This window comes from Hemitrygon akajei, chromosome 8 (genome assembly GCF_048418815.1).
Source record: "Hemitrygon akajei chromosome 8, sHemAka1.3, whole genome shotgun sequence".
Lineage (NCBI taxonomy): Eukaryota > Metazoa > Chordata > Chondrichthyes > Myliobatiformes > Dasyatidae > Hemitrygon > Hemitrygon akajei.
In genome coordinates, this window is record NC_133131.1 from 113,254,582 (window position 1) to 113,278,226 (window position 23,645).

At 41.2% G+C, this 23,645-nt stretch overlaps 1 protein-coding gene across 2 annotated transcripts in view; it reads right to left on the reverse strand.

The window, feature by feature from the left end:
• Positions 1 to 23,645, reverse strand: part of blvra (biliverdin reductase A) — a 50,985-nt gene that overhangs the window by 13,663 nt on the left and 13,677 nt on the right. For both annotated transcript variants that reach the window (XM_073054397.1, XM_073054398.1), the window contains 2 exons: positions 18,060 to 18,186; positions 12,212 to 12,331 (listed from right to left, as the gene is read on the reverse strand). In XM_073054397.1, the coding sequence (XP_072910498.1) occupies positions 12,212 to 12,331; positions 18,060 to 18,178 (239 nt within the window). In that variant the 5' untranslated portion in view covers positions 18,179 to 18,186. The remainder of the gene's footprint in view (positions 1 to 12,211; positions 12,332 to 18,059; positions 18,187 to 23,645) is intronic.

Here is a 23,645-nt window from a genome sequence, read left to right on the forward strand (position 1 = left end):
TCCTTCCCTCTAGGTTAAAAAAAAAGCTCACTCTATCTAATCCCTTCCCATAACTGAAGTTCACCAGTCCAGCCAACATCCTGGTGAGTTTTTAAATCAGTGGTATAGTCACAGTTGAATTGCAGCAGAGGTCTCATGGAGAGGTCAGGGAGCGAGAAATTTTTAAAAGCAGCTTTCATAGGACAACATTTATTTGGCAATGCAGTCATGATTCAGTAGCAAGGGTAAATAAAAATAAAGCAGCGATAAGCCGAGTGGCCATTGTTGGAGTGGACCAGTGATAGAGTGGACTTTTGGTTCATCAGGCAAGAGCAGGCTTGGGCGAGGTACATATTAGGTAAGTTTCTTCTTCATCTGTTAGTGCATAGTTAGAGCAATGAGGATGGCTCCAGGGGTTATGTTGTGTTCTTTGTGTGAGATTTGGGAATTCTGAGAGACCTCCAGCCTCCTGGATAACCACATCTGCACTAGGTGCACAGAGCTGCAGCTACTCAGAGAACATATTAAGGAACTGGGGCTGCAGCTTGATGACCTTCGGCTCATATAGGAAACTGAAGAGACGACACACCGTGACCGGATCTCTGGCACTGAGTCTGGCGATGCAGCTCAGAAGGGAAGGGGGAAGAATAGGACTGCAACGGGGATAGGAGATTCCATAGTTAGAGAAGTAGACACAATAGAGACACCCGGTGGTATGTTGCCTCTCAGGTGCTAGGGTCAGGGACTTCTCAGATCAAGCCCACAACATTCTAAAGGGGGAGGGTGAGCAGCCAGAAGTCTTGGCATATATTTTCGCCAATGACATAAGTAGGAAAAAATGAGGAGATCCTGAAGAGAGAACTTAGGGAGCCAGGTAGAAAGCTGAAAAGCAGGATATCGAAGGTAGCAATCTCTGGATTGCTCTCTCTGTCATGTACCACTGAGGGTAAGAATAGAATGGTTTGGTAGATGAAATAGCTGAGAAACTGGTGCAGGAGGTAGGGTTTCAGATTTCTGGGGAAGGTAAGACCCTCACAAAAGGGAAGGGTTACATCTTAACCCCAGGGGACCAATATCCTTGCAGGAATGTTTGCTAGAGCTGTTGGGCAGAGTTTAAATTCATTTGGCAGGGGGATGGGAACCAGATGGGCTAAGGACAGTTTACAAGCAGAGGCAGTGTGTAGTGAGATTGTCAGGAAGGATGACAACAATGGATGACAGGTCAAATTTACAGTCAGTGGGATTAGCTGCAGTGTAAAAGGGCAATGGATACAGTATTCTAGGTGTTATATCTGAAAGCATGTAGTACAGGGAAAAAGGTAGATTATGCTGTATTGCAGTTAGAGATTGGCAAATATGATGTTCTGAGCATCACGGAGCATAGCTGAAAAGAGATTATAGTTGGGAGCTTAACATCCAAGGACACACATTTTATCAAAAGGACAGGCAGGTAGGCAGAGGGGGTGGTGTCGCTTTGTTGGTAAAAAAAAAATGAAATAAAATCCTTCTGACATAGGATCAGAAGGTGTGGATAGAGTTAAGAAACTGCAATCCTTAAGGGATTTATAAACAGGACTCTGAATCTAGCCAGGATGTGGAGTACAAATTACAATGGGACATAGAAAAGGCATGTAAAAAGGGCAATATTACGATAGACATGGGGGATATCAATATGCAGGTAGATTGGGAAAATCAGGTTGATGAGAGGCAATTTGTAGAATGCTTACAAGATGACTTTTTAGAGCAGCTTGTGGTTGAGCCCACTAGGAAATCAGCTATTCTGGATTGGGGGGTTGTGTAATGAACTGGATTTGATTAGGGAGGTTAAGATAAAGGAACCCTTAGGAGAAAGTTATCACAATATGATAAATTGCAGTGTGACTTTTGAGAGGGAGAAGCTAAAGTCAGATGTATTAATATTACAGTGGAGTGAAGTGAATTACAGAGACACGAGAGAGGATCCAGCCGATGTTGATTGGAAGGAGACACTAGCAGGGATGTCGGCAGAGCAGCAATGGTTGGAGTTTCTGAGAACAATTCAGAAAGTGCAGGATGGATAGTGTTCTAAAGGCAGGATGACACAATCGGGGCTGACAAGGGAAGTCAAAGCGACCATAAGAGCAAATGAAAGGGCATACAATACAGCAAAAATTAGTGGGAAATTAGAGGATTGGAAGCTTTTAATAACATATATGAGAGAGAGAGAGAGAGAGAGAGAGAAGAAAAGTGAGGCGAGAGTAGATATTGGACCATTGGAAAATGAGCTGGATAGGAAGTAATGGTGAACAAGGAAATGGCAGATGAACTGAATAAGTATTTTGCATCAGTCTTCACTGTGGAAGACACTAGCAGTAAGCTGGAAGTGCGAGAGTGTCAGAGGTTAGAAGTAAGTGAAATTGCCATTACTAGTGAGAAGGTTCTTGGGAATCTGAAATAGATAAGGTAACTACCAAGATAGGTGGAGGAATAGGTAGTGTTGAGGAAGCAGGGAGGCTGCAAAAGGATTTGGACATATTAGAAGAATGGGCAAGGAAATGGCAAATGGAATACACGGTACAGAAGTGAATACTCATGTACTTTCATAGAAAGAATAAAAGCATAGCGTATTTTCTAAAAGAGAAAATTCAAAACTCTGAGGTGTAAAGGGACTTGGGAGTCCTCATACAGGATTCCCTAAGGGTTAATTTGCAGGTTGAGTCAGTGGAGAGGAAGGCAAATGCAATGTTAGCATTCATTCTGCGAGGACTAGAATATAAAAGCAAGGATGTAATGCTGATACTTTTGAAGACACTGGTGAGGCCTCACTTGGTGTATTGTGAGCATTTTTGGGCCCCTTGTTTAAGAAAGGATGTGCTGACATTGGAGAGGGTTCAGGGGAGTTTCTCGAGAATGATTCTGGGAATGAAAGGCTTATAGTTTGAGGAACGATTGATAGCTTTGATTCCAGCTGCTCGCTGGAATTTAGAAGAATGAGGTGGGGGATCTCATTGAAACCTATTCAATATTGAAAGGCCTAGATAGAATGGATGTGGAGAGGACTTTCTCTGTTTTTTTCTGGTCCAGGACCAGAGGGCACAGCTTCAGAACAGAGGGACATCTATGCAGAATGGAGATGAGGAGGAATTTCTCTAGCCAAAGGGTGGTGAATCTGTGGAATTTGTTGCCACAGGTGGCTGTGGAGGCCAGGTCATTGACTGTATTTAAGACAGAGTTTGATAGGTTCTTGGGTCAGTGTGTGAAAGGTTATGAGGAGAAGGAAGGAGATGGGTTGAGAGGGAAATGGATCAGCCATGATGAAATGGTGGAGCAGACTTGATGGGCCAAATGGCCTAATTCTGCTCCTATATGACTATGGTGTTATAACCACATCCTACTTGTAGTGTGAGATCTGCACATAATACTCCACGTATGACCTTACTGGTGTTATGAAAAGTTGCAACACTAAACGACTTGCATATTCCATGCCTTGACCAATGAAGGCCAGCACGCCATATGCCTTTTTCACTACCCAACCTATGTTGCCACAGTGAGGCACCTAAGAGATTGGAATTGGTTTTTTACTGTCACATGTAATGGAATACCATGAAACAGTTGTCTCGAATACAATACATACAGATCAAATTGTTACACAGTGCACCCAAGAAGGACAAGGTAATACAGTAACAAAATGAGAATAAAGTGTAAGAGTTCGAGAGAAAGCGGACAAAAAAAGACAATAAAATGCAAAGTCATGCAAGTTATATTGTGAGGTCCAGAGTCCATCTTATTGTACTAAGGAACCATTTAATAATCATATAATAGTGGGTTAGAAGCTATCCTTAAGCCTGGAGGTACATGCTTGCAGGATTTTGTATCTTCTGCCTAACAGCAAAGGGGAGAAGAGATAATGTCTGGGGTGGGTACAGTGGAGTACGGGGAACTACAGAGGCATGAGGGAGGAGCAGGCCAAAGTTGATTGGAAAGGAACACTAGCAGGGATAACTGCAGAGCAACATTGGCTGGAGTTTCTGGGAGCAATTCGGAAGATGCAGGATAGATACATTCTAAAGAAGATGTATTCTAAAGGGATGATGAAGCAACTGTGGCTGACAGAGAGTAAAAGTAATCTTACGAATGAGGAGCAACTCTGATGGGCAGAAGGGTACAGAATTGCCAATGCCCGCGATTCTGCCCCCCTTTTTGAGAATTGCAAAATCGCTATTATTTTGGGTCTGATACCCAGGAAATGAGAGAGATACACAGCATGTTACGGGGTTCGTAACCCCAGTTACGGGGTTCGTAACAACTTAGGGCCTCGTCTCGAGATTTGATACCAAATTGGAGGGCCAGGGAATCGGGCTTTTAAGTCCAGACTTTTATCTGGTTGCGCGGATAACCAGACGGGAAACCAGCAAAGATGGACGTAGACGAATTTACAAAAAAACTGACTCCGGAGGCGCTAGATGATGACACAAAGTCGGACTTGTAAATATTGCGAAAGGACTAAATCTCACAGAGGTGAAGTCGTCAATGAGGGAGCATGAAATGAGGTTAAAAGAGCTGGAAGCAGCTGAAAAGGAGAAGGAAAGAGCTGAAAACCAGAGGGAGAAGGAGAAACAGAGGCAGCATGAGTTGGACACGGAGAAGTTAAGGCAAGAGCGAAGAGCTCAAGGGGCAGACCGAGAGGAGAGGTTTAATGTTAGTAGGGAGTTTAGGTTAGTACCTCCGTTCGAGGAGATGGATGTTGATAGTTATTTCTTGCATTTTGAAAAGGTGGCAGTGAGTCAGAAGTGGCCCAGAGATCAGTGGGTGGCGTTGTTACAAAGTGTGTTAAAAGGGAAGGCACAATGAGCATATGCGGCGTTGTCTGTGGAGGACGAGGAGTATGAGAATTACGAGGAAGTAAAGCAGGCCATTCTTTGGGCCTACGAATTGGTACCTGAGGCCTATAGACAAAAGTTCAGAGATTTAAAGCAAGTGTGGAATCAGACGTATGCAGAGTTTGCCTATGAGAAGGGTGTGCTCTTGCATCGCTGGTGTGCGGCAGAAAGGGTGGAAGAGGATTTTCGGCGTTTCAGGGAGTTAATTCTGATTGAGGAATTTAAAGGTTGTGTTTCGGATGATATCCGGATGTATTTGAACGAGAAGCCGAATAAGTCCATATCAGAATTTGCCAGGTTCGCAGATGAATATGCCCTAACCCACAAGACAAAGTTTTCCTCGACTAAGAGTTACCAGAAAGACCGTAGGGATGGTAGAGAAAGCCCGCCGGCTGAGGCAGAAATTCAGCCGGGAGCTAGTGGTAAAAGTAAGGAGGAAGAAAGGCAAGATGGCAGGAGGGTTCCTGGCTTGACCTGTTTTAATTGTGGAAAGGTGGGTCATATTGCATCTAAGTGCTTTGCTCCGAGGAAGGAGACAGGAAAAGGGAACGCAGCAGTCCCTACAGGGTGTATTGTGTCAATCAGCAAATCGACGAGAAAGGCCCAGGTAGATAGAATACGAGAGGGGCGTGAGAAATTTATTTCAGAAGGGATCGCGTCTGTGAAAGAGGGAGAAACACCAGTTCCAGTGCGGATCTGGAAAGATACTGGAGCTGAGCAGTCATTGATTCTCAGTAAGGTACTAAATTTTGGTTCTGAGATGGGAGAGGTAGTTTTGAGAGGCATAGGAAAAGGGACAGAAGCTGTACCTTTGCATAGGATCATTATAAATTGTGATCTGGTATCTGGACCAGTTGAAATAGGGGTGCGATCAGAATTCCCGAGAGAAGGCGTGGATGTCCTTCTTGGTAACGATTTAGCTGGTGGTGAGGTTTGGTCAGCAATGAAGCTGACGAGCCAGCCTGTAAGTGCTGAGGTCCCGCCCCTAGATTCCAAGATCTATCCCGCATGCGCGATCACTCGCAGCATGTCGAGAAAGGCAGCTGAGAAAGAGACCAGTTTAAATCAGTCCAGTATCAATTTGGTTGAGACATTTTTACCGACCCTGTACCAAGAGGGGTTAGAGGGTGGTAAAACGGAGAATAGGGAGGTGAAAGAGAGTAAAGGAGAGGAGGTAGACCTACCCTTAGCCAGGAGGAAATTTATAGAGGCACGGGAGTAAAAATGAGAAACAGATAAGGCTGTTAGAAGGTCCAGGGTTGGACATGGATGATCTGTCTGGCTTGACAGAACTGTTTGAAGAAGTTGAAGAATTTAAATGTGTTCCTGATAATGAAATAAGGGCAGTCCTAGATGAAAAGGATGCCATTACCTTGAAGGAGTCTGCTGGGTTGGCAGATGGAGTTGTTTCAGCCCACAGAGTTTACTCCGGAAGGGAGTTGCCCAGAGAGTAACTGGGAGGATCAGGGAACTTAGAATTTGAAAAGGGGACAGGTATTGAAAGCCTGGAAGAGGCAGATGTCCCGTTTGAGTGTGTTCAAGATGTGGATGCACGTGGTACTGAACCTAGTAATGAAACTCAGGAAAAGTCTGAGGTATCTGATTCAGTTAAAAAGGAATGCAGTCCTTGTGGGTCAGATGGACTTGGTTCAGTGAAGAAAGGGTTAACCTTGGTACTAGTGGGAAGTGAGAATTCCCAGTTGTTTGTGTTCGAAGGTGTGTTCAAAGTTAGTGAGGAGATAAAAGGTGGTGATGTGGATATTATTATTGAAGGAGAAGGGAAAAGTGTAGTTCCTAAATTGACTAAAGAAAATTTAAAGTCTGGATTGGTGTCAGAAGCAGTAACCAGGATGAAGGAACAATGGCTTGTTAACAAGGTACCTGCGAATCAATTACAGGTTGATTTGGAATGTAAAGGTACCCCACACGCTAATGTTATTCAAGGGTGTGCTGTGCAGAGGCATAATTTGAAATGTTGTTTGGACAAAGAGGGATCACTTGCAGATATTAAACTGAAAACTAATGGAATGAAGGGTCCTGAAGATAAAACTAATGACTTGCTTAAAAATAAAGAATTGTGTGGAAGTTCAGAAGATGGGCTAAGTTTGGAAAACATTGTTGATAAAATAACTCCTATGAAAGGAGCATGCAAAAGCCTATTCCACACTGGTGAGCAAGCTAACCACGTGAGAGTTAACTGGAAAAGGGGCGAAGGTTGAAAAATGCCACTTTAAATAACAGAATCTGGTTTTAAGGGATTTCGACAAAGCATGTAAAAATAAAGACAACACCATGGAAGATTGACTGTTAAGTTTGAAAGTAAAATAAAGATTAGTATTTGCATAAACTTTTGTAATATACACGTAAGCTAAGATCACAACTCTTTTGTTTTGCTGAAGAAAAGGAATAAAAATAGGTGGTTATTAAATTGGAGTCTGATGCTACAGGAATTTTATTAGGTACAAGATATTAAGATATTAAAGGAAGTGACAATGTAATCGCTAAATGTTTAGATGCTGAATTGAATGTATAACTGTATTACTCTGTAGTGAAAAAACTTTTGTATTGTGTTAGATTCTGAAATTCTATAAGACTCTGTATTAGTTAATTTTTCCCAGTGGTAAAAATCCTTAGAAGGATGGGGGTGTTACGAATGAGGAGCAACTCTGATGGGCAGAAGGGTACAGCATTGCCAATGCCCCCCCCCCCCTTTTGAGAATCGGAAAATCGCTATTATTTCAGGTCTGATACCCAGGAAATGAGAGAGATACACAGCATGTCAGTAATGAGAGAGACAACGCCGGAATACACAAAGGTGGAATGTCTCCTATTGACAAAGAGAGAGATTACTGCTATTGTCTCTTGAAGGAGGAATTGTGTATTGAGTACTGTTCTATTCATTGAAACCCCTCAGGGGGCAACCAGAGTGGTCTGGTTGATGTGTTGCATCATCCCAGCCTGATTAACATCTGAGACCCCGTGAGTGGGGATAAAAGTAGGGTCTGGGGAACACCCCTCAGTCGCACCAGGAGAGACGCTACGAGACCGGTGGGGGCTTGTGTGTGTGTCCACCCTTGCCTGGGTGACCAGTCCTCCACGGAACGGTCTAGCTAAAGGTCGGATACGGATCAAGATCGTAAAAGGAAAGTCGGCAAGTTTTTCTCTCTCTCTCTCTCTCTCTCTCTCTCTCTCCAACAATTGCAACACAGTGATCAACAACGACTGCAGCCTGTATGAACTGAACTGAACTTTATATTTCCATCGGACAATTCATTATCCCCTAGACAACGATAGAGCTTATTTCTTATTGATGATTATTATACCCGCACTTTTAGGTTTAGTATTGATGATGTATATTATCTGTATATTTGCACTGATATTATTTTTGTGTATTTTTACTAATAAATACTGTTAAAAATAGTATCATCAGACTTCAACGGATACTCCTATCCTTGCTGGTAAGATACCCAGTTACGGGGTTCGTAACAGTAAAAGAAGGCATACAATATAGCAAATATTAGTGGGAAACTAGAGGATTGGTAAGCTTTTAAAAACCAACAGAAGACAATTATAAAAGCAATAAAGGATGAAGTATGAAGATAAGCTAGCCAATATAATAAAAAGAGGATTCTGAAGGATTTTTCAGATATATACAGTATAAAAGAGAGGTGAGAGTGGATTTCAGACTGCTGAAAAATAACACTGGAGAGTTAGTAATGAGGACAAAAGAATTGGCGGACAAACTCAATAAGTCTTTTGCATCAATCTTCACTGGGGTAGACACCAGCAGTATGTCAGAAATTCGAGAATGTCAGGAGGTAGAAGTGAGTGTGATTACTATTACTAAGGAGAAAGTGCTTGGGACACTGAAAGGTCTGAAGGTAGAGAAGTCACCTGGACCAGACCGACGAAACCCCAGGGTTCTGAAAGAGGTAGCTGAAGAGATTGTGGAGGCATTGGTGGTGATCTTTCAAAAATCACTAGATTCTGTACTGGTTCCTGAAGACTGAAAAACTGCAAATGTCACTCCACTCTTTAAGACGGGAGGAAGACAAAAGACAGGAAATTATAGGCCAGTTAGTCTGACTTCAGTGGTTGGGAAGATGTTGGAGTCCAATATTAAAGTTGAAGTTTTGTGGTACTTGGAGGCACACGATAACATAAGCCAAAGTCAGCAAGGTTTCCTTCTATTTTAAATTCTTTGAAGAAGTAACAGGCAGGATAGACAAAAGAGTCAGTGGATGTTGTTTACTTGGATTTTCAGAAGACCTTTGAAAAGGTGCCACACACGAGACTGCTAACAGCACATGGCATTGCAGGAAAGGTACCAGCAGAGATAGAAGGTTGGCTAACTGACAGAAGGCAAAGAGTGGGAGTAAAGGGGGCCTTTTCTGGTTGGCTGTCGGTGCCTAATAGTGTTCCGAAGGGGTCAGTATTGGGACTGCTTCTTTTCATGTTATATGTTAATGATTTGGGTGATGGAATTGATGGCTTTGTGGCTAAGTTTGCAGATGATATGAATATAGCTGGAGGGGTAGGTACTGTTCACGAAGCAGAGTTTATGCGGAAGGACAGACAGATGAGGAGAATGATCAAAAAAGTAGAAAATAGTGTCGAGAATTGTATGGTCATGCACTCTAGTAGAAGAAATAAAGGTGTAGACTATTTTCTAAACGGAGAAAATTAAGAAATCAGAGGAGCAAAGGGACTTGGGGGGGGGGGGGGGTTCTCATGTACTATTCCCTAAAGGTTAACTTGCAGTCTGAGTCAGTGGTAATTAGGCAAATGCAATGTTAGCGTTCATTTTGAGAGGACCAGAATATAAATGCAGGAAGGTTAAGCTGAGGTTTTATAAGGCATTGGTCAAACTGCACTTGGGAGTATTGTGAGCAATCTTGGGCCCCGTGTCTAAGAAAGGATGTGCTAACATTGGAGAGGGTCCAGAGGAGGCTAAAAATGAAATGATTAGTGTATGAGGTGCGTTTGATGGCTTTGGGCAGGTACTCGCTAGAGTTCAGAAGAATGGGGAGGGGATCTCATTGAAACCTATCGAGTATTGAAAGGCCTAGATAGAGTGGACATGGAGAGGATGCTTCCTGCAGTAGTGGGGGGGGGGGAGGGGGAGTCTAATACCAGAGGGCGTTGCCTTAGAATAGGAGAACGTCCCTTTAGAAGAGAGATGAGGAGGAATTTCTTCAGGCCGAGGGTGGTGAATCTGCGGAATTCATTGCCACAGATGGCTGGATTTATTTAAAGTGGAGGTTGGTAGGCTCTTGATTAGTAAGGGTGTCAAAGGTTACAGGGAGAAGACTGGAAAATGGGGTTGAGAGGGATAATAAATCAGCCATGATAGAGCAGATTCGATCGGCCTAATTCTACCCCAATGTCATATAGTCGTACAATGATTTACAATCCACAAAGAAATAGCAGATTGGTAAACATTGGTTCACATTGGAAACCTGCAGCCTTAGGCCTACATGAAAACTTCTACTACCCTGCCTTCATCAATCTTCTTAGTTACCTCTACAAATATCTCAGTAATAAGATATCTCTTGCAGAAGTCTGATTGTTATGCTGATTGTTCCTAATCAGATACCCCCTTTCCAAATAAACATAAACCCTGTCCCTCTGAATTTTCTCCAGTCATTTCCTCACCACTGATATAAGGTCCACTGGCCTGTCATTTCCTGAATTATCCCTATTACCCTTCTATAATACAGGAACAGCATTAGCTATCCTCAGTTTTCTGGCATGTAATCTATGGCTAACAAAGATGTAAAAATCTCCATCAGACCCCCAACTATTTCTTCCTGAGATTGATCAGCCTCTATACACCCCAAGACATTTAACAACTCCTCCTACACAATACTGACCTACCCCAGGGTTATCCATATGCCTCTTCCTGAACTCATGGCCTTCCATATTCTTCCCCTTGGTGAATATAGACGAGAAGTACACCTTCCAGGACTCTTGCAGATTTTTCTTTCCATTTTCCCCATCCTCTCTGCAACTAAAACATACTTTTCCAGTTCTGCTGAAACACTATCTCTGTTTCTCTCCCCACTGATACTACCAGACATGCTGAATGCCTCCAGCATTCCATCTTTTGGTTATAGATCTAAAGTACAGGCAATCTCTGGGTTGTGGGTGGCTAGCGTTCTGACAAGACAATCCAGTCATCTGCATGTCCATCAAGAAATGCAAGTGGAAAAAGAATAAACAGTGTTTATTTATTTCTACTCTTCAGTCTCTACTTCCTGAGGAGACTGAGGTCCTTTAACATCTGCTGGACAAAGCTGAGGATGTTCTACGAGTCTGTGGTGGCCAGTGCTATCGTGTTTGCCGTTGTGTGCTGGGGCAGCAGGCTGAGGGTAGCAGACACCAACAGAATCAACAAATTCATTCGTAAGGCCAGTGATGTTGTGGGGGTGGAACTGGACTCTCTGACGGTGGTGTCTGAAAAGAGGATGCTGTCCAAGTTGCATGCCATCTTGGACAATGTCTCCCATCCACTCAATAATGTACTGGTTAGGCACAGGAGTACATTCAGCCAGAGACTCATTCCACCGAGATGTAACACTGAGCATCATAGGAAGTCATTCCTACCTGTGGCCATCAAACTTTACAACTCCTCCCTCGGAGTGTCAAACACCCTGTGCCAATAGGTTGGTCCTGGATTTATTTCCACTTGGCATAATTTACTTATTATTATTTAATTATTTATGGTTTTATATTGCTATATTTCTACACTATTCTTGGTTGGTGCAACTGTAACGAAACCCAATTTCCCTCGGGATCAATAAAGTATGTCTGTCTGTTTGTCTATTTACTTCCTTTCACATAAATTCTCTAAGAATTTTATTCTGAACCTCATATTTTTGTGTAGTGCTTTGTGAATTTTGTAACAAAGAATTTCTGTTACCTAAATAGCTATAACCTGTAATAAACTGAAGAATGAGAGGGAAATTAAGACACAGCAAAAATCAGCTGGTGGGTGGTGAAATGTATATCTCATTGTACAAAATGCTTGGATGAGCACTTGATGTCGTTACAAAACAAAAGCTGGACAACGAATTAAAATAGATAGTATTCTTCCAGTTGGCATAGACTTAATGGAATGTATGGTTTTCCGTGCCATAAATTTTGATGAATTAATCACTCAATGTAGAAGATGATGAAAGTGAAATCACTATGTGTTAATGAATGGAAGACTGAATAAATATTTGAAGGTGAGGATAATTGAGAGCTATTATAGTTTTTGGATAAACTAGATAAACTGCAGAATCTTCTGTTGCCTTAATCAAGGGAGTATTACAGTGGATTCCTGTCTAACTCATGATCGACAAGTTTGAGAGCCGTCTTCCTTTTAGTACCTGACATACTCTTCATGGACCTCATTCTCCACACTGATGATGGCAGCCTGTACTTCATCACTGCCAAGGGCTTCATCCAAGGTGATCTGATTCAGGTGCTCTATGTTGCCTAATGTCCGCCTGCAAGGTTGAAGGAAGAAACACAGCAATAAATTCACTTCCAATAATACAGATGCACATGGCAGGACGTTCACTGTGAAATATACAGAAATGGGCTGCCTTCTTTTTCTCAGGAGCTACCTCTTTACAAATGCAGGTATTGGTGATGAATTTCACCATAACTTTCAGTCAGCATCACTGACTGAGGCAAAGAGATCAAGATGTCAAACCCAACACCAAATGAGTAGCAGTGATCCTCATCCTCCTGGAAATGTAGAAAAGCTAGAGCAGGCAAAGCAGTGGGAAAGTACGGTCAATACCACAATGAAAAGCATCCTTCCCATCACTGAGCATGGAAACAGGTCCTTCAGCCCAACTTGTCCATGGTAATTAACGTGTCGATGCAAGTTGGTCCCACTTGTCTGCAACTGGCCCGCATCACTCTGCAACTTTCTCACCTGTGTGTGTACACACCTGAATGTCCAAATCAGCAAACTAAGGAAACCGTACTTTGTCACAGCATTGAAAAGGGCTATGCTCTATCTAACTTTCCCACTGACTTCCTAAAAACCTCTTCTCAGCTCCCATTACACAATTCTCCCACATCCCACCTACATAAGGGGTCATTTACAGCAGCTAATTACGCTACTAATCTGGATGTTTTTGGGATGTCAGGGAAAACCTGAGTCCCCTGGGAGAACATACAAACTCTATGGGTCAGGACTGAACCCGAATCACTGGAGCTACCAGGCAACAGCATCAGCTATTGGGCTACTCCACCCAACTCTAGTATCCTCCTCCAGAGCATCAAGGCTCTGATCATACTCAACAGGTTCCTTGGGTAGGCACCATTATCTACCAATGTATCACTAGATTCTGAGACAACGTCTGAGTTCCAAAGCAACAGGAAATTTCCTACAGGAGAGCAAAGCTTTCCAAATAACTTTCCTTGGAAAATAAAATGAAATACCCTCACTGACTCAATTAAATCTCAATGTGGAGAGAAAGCATCCTGAAGGCACTGAGCCTTGGAGAATCTCAAATGGGAGCACGGGGAACCTTTCACAAACAATTGCAGGAGCATGCACTGTTCCAAATATTCCACTCTCACACTCCTTCAAGCAACACATACCCTACATGGGGCAGTGTCTACCCATTCCACCCAGGTAATTAGAACACACAGACTGAAGTGGAAGCATGTTATCCATGATTCCTAAAAACAAGGAGATTAATACTTATTCACTGAATTCCTTCTGGAGGAAGATGAGCTTATTTTTGTATAGAACTTCGTATTACCAAATACCAGAGGTGGTTAGGAAAATATCTTCGAGTACTGCTAAAAACCTCTCAGGTCTCCTGGGACAGTTTAAATATTTTATGGATGTTCACAAACTGGCACAGGCTTTTCTCTTTTTATGTCACATATTGAGGCAGACATCATTCCAAAACTGAAGTTTAAAACGTCTTGCTAGGATCAACAGAAATCATAAACAACAATTCCACCAGGACTGCTTTAAGGGAAGGGCTTGAAAAAAAATTCAACTATGCAAGCAATGCTTATACCAATGAGAAATACGAGGGGTGATTGATAAGTTCATGGCTTAAGGTCGAAGGAGTCAATTTTAGAAAACCTAGCACAGTTATTTTTCAACATAGTCCCCTCCTACATTTACACACTTAGTCCGGCAGTCGTGGAGCATATGGATCTTGGACCTCCAGAAAGTTGCCACAGCAGGGGCGATTGATAAGTTTGTGGCCTAAGGTAGAAGGAGATGAGTTATACAGCTCTTGTTACATGCACATGCAATTCAACTCTTTGAGTGATTATGCAGAAAGATTGAAGTTAATAACTCATCGGGGTGATTGATAAGTTTGTGGCCTAAGGGAGAAGGAGATGAGTTATTAACTTCAAACTTTCTACATTTTTACTCAAAGAGTTGACTGTATGTGCATGTAACAAGAGCTGTATAACTCATCTCCTTCTACCTTAGGCCACAAACTTATCAATCACCCCTGCTGTGGACCACCTGGAGGTCCAAGACACTCTTGTTTGGACAATTTGACTTCATAACCATAGCAAAGTCGCAATTAAATGATTCAGAGTCAAAACATTATCTCAAATAACTGAATTGAAATCAGCACTTTTGAGCTCCAGCCCCCACAGCTTTAATTTCCTCTGCAGAATGATGCCCAAACTGGAATCTACATTTAGTCTAGTCGTTAATTCACTCCCATTTGAGCACCTACAGCATTTCTAACTGATAGGCTTCATTTTATCATTACTTTCAAAAGGTTTGAAATGATTCATGGAATGAATTTCAATAAGGTTTTTCAGTACAGTTTTGCAGAAAGTGTCTTGGATGAGTTCAGCACATTGGCATCAAAAGCACAGCATTAGCAGCCTTTCTTATCTTTTCTATGATAGGAAGAAATGCCAGCAACATCTCTGCTAACATGATCTCTCTTGACACAATCATTTTTGCCTTAGATGACACTGAATGGCACTTGCAGAATTGTTTATAGCATTATGAGATCAAATAATATAAAGGAGAAATAATAGCATTTCTCTATAAAGTTACATACTCAATTGCCTTTCGTGTTTGACAGCCTTGTATGAGTGGTTTAAGGTTCTGGGCTATGTCCCTTTAGTCTCTTAGCTGGACGGTTGCTTTCTTTCACTTTTTGTCTTTGGTGGTCACCCATGAGAAGCTCTTGCCCTAGACTTCAGCCATTGTCAAGGGCTACTGAAGGAGCAGATTGATTGGTTGGTTGGTTGTAAAGAATGGGTGAATGTGCTGCCCGAGGGGCCACAGTAGCCTGAGTATCCTGTGTGGGTAATACCAATGTCCTGTAGCTGCACAGCAGGAGACCAAGTACACAATCAGCACAGAATCAAAGAGTCCTACAGAGATACAGCACAGAAATGTGCCCTCCAGCCCACTGAGTCAGCACCAACATTTAGCACCCATTTAGAGTAATCCTACACTAATTCTTTTTTTTAAATTTTCCCTACTTTTTGATCAACTTTCCCCAGGTCCTATCACTCACCTCATACTAGGAACAATTCACAGCAGCTAATTAACCAACCAACCTGTACATCTTGTGAGGAATAGGGAAACAAAGCATCTGGAAAAACTCCGCAGAGTCAAAGGAAACACGTGTAAACACTATATGAACTCAAGGTCAGGACTGAGCCTGTGTCTGCGGCACTGTGAAGAAATGGCTCTTCTATCTACACCAGTGTGCCATCCTTAAATATCTTTATGATGTTTTTGGTGTCTGGCACCCCATTTGAGACAAGCGACAAGGTTTTAATATACTAATAAAAGTGAAAGCCAACTTTCAGACAAATATCCAAATTCAGAAAAATTACACTACTTTTCATTATATTTGTAGCCTGTTACTCCAGTTTCATGAGCTCTCATCTTGCAGCTGAAGAACATATTAAAACATCAGCTATTCTAGAATTGCTTGAAACATTACGGTAACAATCCATCACAAATTACTGCATCCCAGGGGGGATCTGGTTGGCTTCAAACTCAATTGAACCCGATCAGATCATTGTATTATCAAAGATCAACTGAGTTACCTCATCAGGTCTATCTCCTTCTACGTCTTATGGCCTTATTGTCAAATGTTATGGGAGAAGGCTGGAGAATGGGGTTAAGAGGGAAAATAAATCAGCCATGATCGAATGGCAGTGCTGACTCAGTGGGCTGAATGACCTAATTCTATACCAATGTATGTCTTATGGTCCCATTCTCATGATGATAAAAGGCAGCATTTACAATAAATTTAAACTTCAGATGGTTTTCATGGAATAATATAACATTGGAACAGAAAGCACTAAGACATTGCTTGCCTGGCAGTGACAGAGGTCCTTCTGATCAGATCCTTCCTGCATGGTCAGAGTCTCACTTCCAATGCATGCTAGCATTGTTATGGCTGCAAAGTAGATGAGACAATTTTCCACTACTTTGTGCTCTGTGCATTTGCCAAGAAAGTCTGGCAAAGGATGAATGTGCCCTTGTTGAGGTTTGCCCGAGCAGCTGTATAACAAAGGAATCTCTGATCTATGGGCTATTCTCACTAATGCATTCTGAGATAAACATCACATGCTGCTGGCAGATCATCACCTCCATGAAATAGGTACTTTGGTTTGTCCAAAACTTTATGGTTCTCCAGTGTAAGATGTCTGGAAGTGAATGCTGTCAACTGACACGTACCACAATGAAGAAATACAATCTGAGGAAGCCGACTACACACTGATTCTTGATGTAGCCACCACAAAGGCTCCGTGGGGAGGATTACAGTCCAATTCCTGTCACCAGTGGACCCTGATGGGCCGTGCCCTGTGTAACAGCCTCCGAAGCACTTACAGGTGCACTGTTTCAGAAGGAAAAATGGGTGGTTTTGATACATTTTAATTGAATGTATCAATAGTAAATCGAAGGTAAAAATTAATGTAGACAAAGGAATGTATAATTTTGTATTCCTATATATTATTAAGCATTAAGTATTTTGAATAAAAAGGGAGGAAACATAAGGGACACTGACACATTGTAAGAAAATGTGTTGAAATAATAGTGTAATCAATTAAGAAAAAGTTGTCTACCATATGTATTTACTGTACAAGTATGCGTCACTTGAGAATACTTCTCCTCATCAAATCCTTCCAGCTTCTTGTGCTTCTTCTGCCATGATTTTGATATTTGAGGAAAGAGAAAAAAAGTGCTCGAGATGTATAAAAAAATCTTCAGAATATATGAAGAGACGAATTTCCAGAAGAGTGCATCGGCACAAAAATGTACTAAGTGTTGCCAACTTCAACAGTACAGTGTCAAATTTACGTTAATTTGTAAGGTTTATAAATGACTTGGGAAAAATTGACAAAATTTTCTGATAATACTGAACAAGGTTTTCTTTTAAAAATAGGGGCATGTAACAAAGCAAAACTTTTGTGCCTGGGGGTATACCCAGGCAGAAGAGTTGCACAATGTGAATGAAACTGCTGGTTCCTGCCCACCTAAAACTAAGGGAAGTTCCAAAGTACACTGTGCCGCCTTTGAAAAAGATTGCTTCAATTTTTAAAAAAGGCATCTCTCTCTTTCAAGAATCCTAAACACAACAGCAGCCATCAGTTCTGTCCTATTTACCCTGGGAACCAGAGTTTGATATGCCTGCACTCTCCTCAAGAAGTACAGTATTTGTTAAATGGTGAGAGATGAGGCAGTGCTAACACTCGGGATATTATTGGTGCTCTCGTGCCAACATACAAGTGCAGCAGGTGATTTGGAATGCATATGGTACATCAGCTTTCATTACAAGAGGAATGATAGTCTTTACCATAATTAATATCACAGTACATACTTGCAGCAAGGATTGAGTAGAATAGGCTTGTATTCTCCAAGGATTAGAAGAATGAGAGATTTCATTAAAACCTGCAAAAAGGCTGGACTGATTAATTTGATTCAATTGTATTTCTACTGTGAATGTCTACAAGAAAACGAGTATCAAGGTAATATGTGGTGACATATATGTATCTGGTTAATAAATTCACTTTGAACTTTGATGAGACTGGCTGTGGGTTTTTCTTTGTGTTTCACCTGTCATCGTTGTGCCAGCAGATTGCTGAATTTTAGCATCAGCTGGAGTGCAACCAAAACTAAAAGTTCGTTCAAATTTAGCAAAAAGTATATCACAGTCTTATGTTTGAGCAAAGGTTGGCATTTTGGTCAATAGGTCTTACCTGGAGACAAAACCCACGAGTTTAAGATTTTCTATGGGACTGTTAGGCAATGGATTCAGAAGGTCACGGATCCGAACTCTGCCAGCAATACCAATCCCAACAACAACCACGCCCAACATTTCAGTGTCTGAAAATCAGCACAAAATTGTATAGAAAAATTATGTTAAGTGTTCTTTTACATCAAGCACATTGCCATCAAGGAAAAAACAAATAAACATATTTGTCATGTTAAGCCACCTACTGGTCAAAGTGAAAGGCTGCAAATTTTACTCTTCACTGTTTCTAATAGCGTTTTTGTAATTATACGAGAAACCCCTTTTTGGAAATTCCAAAATCTGAAAACCTCTGAAATTCAAATTTTTTGAATGCTGACAAATTCCACTAGGTGCTGGAAAGGTTCCCAGGCAATACGTAAAGCAGGCCTCTACTTACAGACTGGATAAAGAAGTGACCTCACATATGTAATAAGCAGAAGTTAATGAAAAACATTGCATAAAGTGAAAAATGAAGATCTTGATCATGTATTGAAAGAGAGGAATCGTCAGTGTCAGATGGTCATACTGTATGCAGCTTAATTGTATACTGATCATAAAACAAGCAAAGATCTATCATGATGAACTGAAAATTGAAGGTAATTTTGAATATTCAGCAGGCTGGTTGCAGAAATTTAAGAAAATCAACCGCATCAAATTTTAAACTTTGCGGTGATGAAAATCTAACACACTGAATGGCTACATCACTACATACTATATGTGTGATGAACAAGTGTAAGACAAAGACTGCCTACTGGTAGCACATAAATTCAGAGTCTGGAATGATGGTGATGCCAAGCAGCTACTGACTGTCCACCTGGGTGGCTGAGGTATTGATCGCTTACCTTTCAGATGGTTCAATGTACACATTATTGTTTCATGTACAAAAATATTAAACAAAATTACCTTTAGGGTATATGTATAAGCTATGTAAGGAATGTAAATGGATTATGTGTTAAGACTTAGGTCCCATCCCCAAGGCATCTCATTATATAGATGTAAGTATTTTAAAACCTGAAAAAATCCAAAACACTTCCGGCCCCAAACATTTTGGATAAGCGGTGCTCAACTTGCATCACTAAATATTTACGTGGGTGGCTATCTCACATTTCTTTAATAGTTTGAAAACTGTACACTGGGACACCCATTCTGAAAAAGGAACTCCGACCTGAAATGTTAACTCTTGTTTTTCTTCCCACAGCTGCTGCCTGACCTGTGATGTGTTCTTCGTATTTGCTGTCTTATTTTAGAATTCCAACATTTGCGGTTTGTTTTTCACATGCAAAGGGGCAGTCCATTATACGTGCTGGCACTTGCACTGTCATCCTCATTCCAGCCCCTTTATTTCACAAACTGGGAGAAGTGATGGCTGTTTGTTCCAATTAAGTGGCACGGCTTTCCACAGATTTATCCAAGATACCACTTAACATCACAGAGAGAAGCAAAGCCAGCAAAAAAATTTTTGGATTATGGTAGAATGGCAGAGTAGTGAACTTGCCACAGTAATCGACACACTAGGCAGGTGCATGGGTGTTACAGTCAATGTAGCACCTAATCCTCCATTTTTTGACCAAGTCATGACTAAGTTATAGAGACTTGGTTGAAAGAGGGATAGGAATGGATGCTTAATGTCCCAGGGTTTTGATGTTTTAGAAAAGATAGAGAAAGACTTAAAAGAGTGGGGAGGAGTTGCACTGCTAATCAGGGACAATATCACAGCTACACTCTGAGGAGATATAATGAATAGAACTCAAAAACAGAAAGGGTGAATCACTCTGATGGGATTGTACTACAGACATCCCAATAGCTACCAAGACATTGAGGAACAGATGTGCAAGTAGATTAAGCGAAGGTTTAAAAACAACAGAGTTATTGTTATGGGGAGCTTCGACTTCCCTAATATAAATTAGAAACATCTTCATGCAAGACATTCAGATTGGGCAGACTTAGTTAGGTGTATCCAGAAGAGCTTCTTAAATCAATATGTAGGTAGTCCAACTAGAGGAGGGTCTGTTCTGGATCTGGTATTGGGTACAGAGCCTGGCTAAATGACTAACCTTTCCGTGGGTGAGCAGTTAGGGAACATGACCACAACTCCTCAAGTTGTAAGATAGCTATAGATAAGGATAAGTATGGAGCTTGTGGGAGAGTATTAAACTGGATCAGGGTAAGCTATGAGAGTATTAGGCAGGAACTAAGGAGAGTTATTGGGAACAGCTGATTTTGGGCAAGTCCACATCCGATATGCCAAGGGTATTTAAAGCCCAAATGCCAAGTACAGGGCAGGTATATTCCAGTCAGAGGGAAGGAATAGGATGACAAAGTAAAAGAACCTTGGATGTCAAGAAAGGTAATGGATTTAGTGAAGAAGTTAAAGGAAAAGTATGTAAAGATTTTGAAGCTTGAAACAAATAGAGCCATCGAGGATTATAAAGAAGCCAGAAAAGAACTCAAGAAGTGAATGAGGAAAGCCAGGAGGGGCCATGATAAGTCCTTGGCAAGTAGGGTTAAAAAAAATGGCAGATGGAATTTAACCCAGATAGTGTGAAGTGTTACACCTTGGAAGGTCAAATGTAAAGGGGCAGTACACTGTTAAGTGCAAGATCCTTACCAGTGTTGCTGAGCAGAGGAATCTTGGGGTTCAATTTCATAGCTCCCTGAAAGTGGCTACACATGTTAAGCAGGCATAGAGCATTCTTGCCTTTAATAGTTGAGGCATTGAGTTCAAAAGTCAGGAAGTTATGTGGAGCTTTATAAAACTCCAGTTAGGCTGTATCTGCAGTATTACGTACAGTTCCAGTCATCCCACTGTAGGAAGGATGTCAAGGCTTTGCTGAGGGTACAAGAGAGGTCTATCAGGATGCTGTCTGGATTTGAGGGTGTGTTCTATTATGAGAGGTTGGAGAAACTTGGTTGTTGTCTCTGAAATGGTAGAGGATGAGGGGAGATCTAACAGAGGTTTACAAGATTATGAGAGTCATAGATAAAGTAGGCATACAGTATCATTTTCCCCAGGGTGGAAATGTACAATAGCAGAGAGCCTGCATTTAAGATGAGAGGGGCTAATTTCAAAGGAGACATGTGGGCAAGTTGTTCTTTTTTCCACAGAGATTGATGGGTACCTGAAATATGCTGCCTGGAGCAGTGGCAGAGGCAGATGTATTAGAGACTTTTGACAGACATTTATATAGACACATGAATGTAAAGAAAATGCAAAGATATGGACATTGTGTAGGCAGAGGAGATTAGTTAGGATGGCAATTTGATTGCTAATTTAATTGGATCGGTCAATCATTGTAGGCCAAAGGGCCTGTTCTTGTGCTGTACTCTTCTATGTGTTAAGTCATTGTGATTGTTGTGTGGGGGTAGTTTGGTTGGTTTGATTATTATCGCATATACTGAGATATAGAGAAAAGGTTCTTTTGGGTGCTATTCAGTTAGATTATGCCATACACAAGTACATCAAGTAATAAAAAGAAAAAACAGAACACAGAATGTAAGTTGCATAGCTACAGAGAAAGTGCAGTACAGATAAACAAATAAAGTTCAAAGGCCATGACAAAGTAGATTGGGAGATCAAAAATTCATTTGAGCATATGATAGATCTATTCAAAAGTGTGAAAACAGTAGGTTGCTGGGGAGGAGTAGTAAAAGAAACAGCCAGTGTTATTTAAGGACAGGATAGGTTGGAGGAATAATTGTTGCTGCTCAGGGATGAAATCGGATGGTGCTGAGTGTAAGGGTGTTTTTCAATGACAGATGATGCAGTTTGTGAAGGGACTGGGAGCAGGAGATCTGCAATGTGATAGTGGGGAGCGTTAAAGAGAGGGAGACCAGCAGTTCACAAGGGGATCGGTAGTGGGAAGTCCTTTTGTTAGGAATAGGATTAGGAACACAGGGAGGGAATTGGGTGGGCGGAGTTAGCAAATAGGAGGTGGACGTTTTCTGAGTTGGGGAGAGATGGAGTAATCTGCGTTCAACCATCCCAGTTGAGTTTCCTGGCAATGCTAATAGTTCTGAAAATTGGGACATTCACGTCAATGAAGCAACATTAGGGACAGCTCAGGCTGAACTTTCAGCCCACCAAATGAAAATAACTGTGTATCTGTTATTAGGAACAGAAGATGCCATGATTTCTCTCTTTCCCAATTGTGGCCAGGTGTATGCAATTACCTAAAAATGGCTAAGAAGTTAAAGGTATGTCTTAAAGTCTAAAGTTTATTCTTTCTTACTCAGTGTAACATGCCAGAAGCAAGAGTTGTGGGTTCTAAGTGCAAGGAAACTATTAAACAATGGTGATGCACACAGTTGTTGCCATTAGGATGTTCTTCAAGCAACGAGTGTAATAGTTTTGCTTTAAACTCTAAAGTGCAGAATAGTCCTATTTCACCCCGTAAATATTTGAAACGATTGGTAGCCACATTTGTCTAGGTGGAATAGCTGGGCCAATGGATAACGTTACACTTTCAAACTTGCTATTTCCGTTGCCTTGAGTTGGAATATCAAAATGAACAATTGCTATCCCAACAATATTCAAACAGGCAAAAAGCAAATAGTTGTTTGTGCTGAAGATCTGAAATCAAAGCTGCAAATTCTGCAAATATTTGGCATGTCAAACACCTGAGAAAAGAGAACAAGCCAACATTTCACATTGATCTCAATAATCTGGCCCTTTTCCACCTGGTTTAGTTTGTTCTCATATTGAACAACTTCAGTCCCTGGCAGAGCATTCTCAGCATTTTCTGAAAGTAAACAAAAAAGAGCATAGTTATCTTCACTTTGATAGGCAGATAGTTAGAACTCCATGGCAACTTGTGGAGCATAAATTTTATTTTGAACTTCTTTGATCTCCGGCATTATTTTATGATCATTTCTGATTAGTCTTCAGTCAAATTCCCAAAATCAACTTGGATTATACAATACTATTTGGCTGACATCAGCTGTGCTACTTCAGTTAAGTACCAGATTTCTAGATGTACGTGGAACAGAACTTGCTTGAAATATTTCTCCTAACATGTGATAGAAAGTTCAATTAAAATGCAGTATACACAGTAATTCTTTTTTGAAATGTTTGCAGAAGTCATCTGGACCACCTGATTAAAAGCAGTGAATTCTAAAGCAGCATATGTTGCAACTCATTTATAGAGTCATCAACAAAAATTATGGGAAAGTGCCCTTCAGACCTCTGTTGTCCAAACCAACATCAAATGGCCCTTTTTTGACTAATCCAAAACTAACCAATTTTATTCTCAAAACATTTTCCATCAATTTACCGAGGATCAACCATTCACCTACACATTTGGAGCAACTTATGGTGGGGAAATACCCCACCCACCGTGTGCCTTTGACATGTAGGAAGAAACCAGCACACCCAGAGGTCACCCAACCTCAGTTCTTTGAAATTACATCTTTGCCAAATTAATTCCAGCATCTCAAAATTAACTCAAGACAATAATTTGTGTTCAGTTATCCTTGAAGAAAATTATCAGCAGTGCAGTTTAATTTATTCATTTTCAGCATGTGGGTACCACTGGAAAGGCCAACAATTATTGTC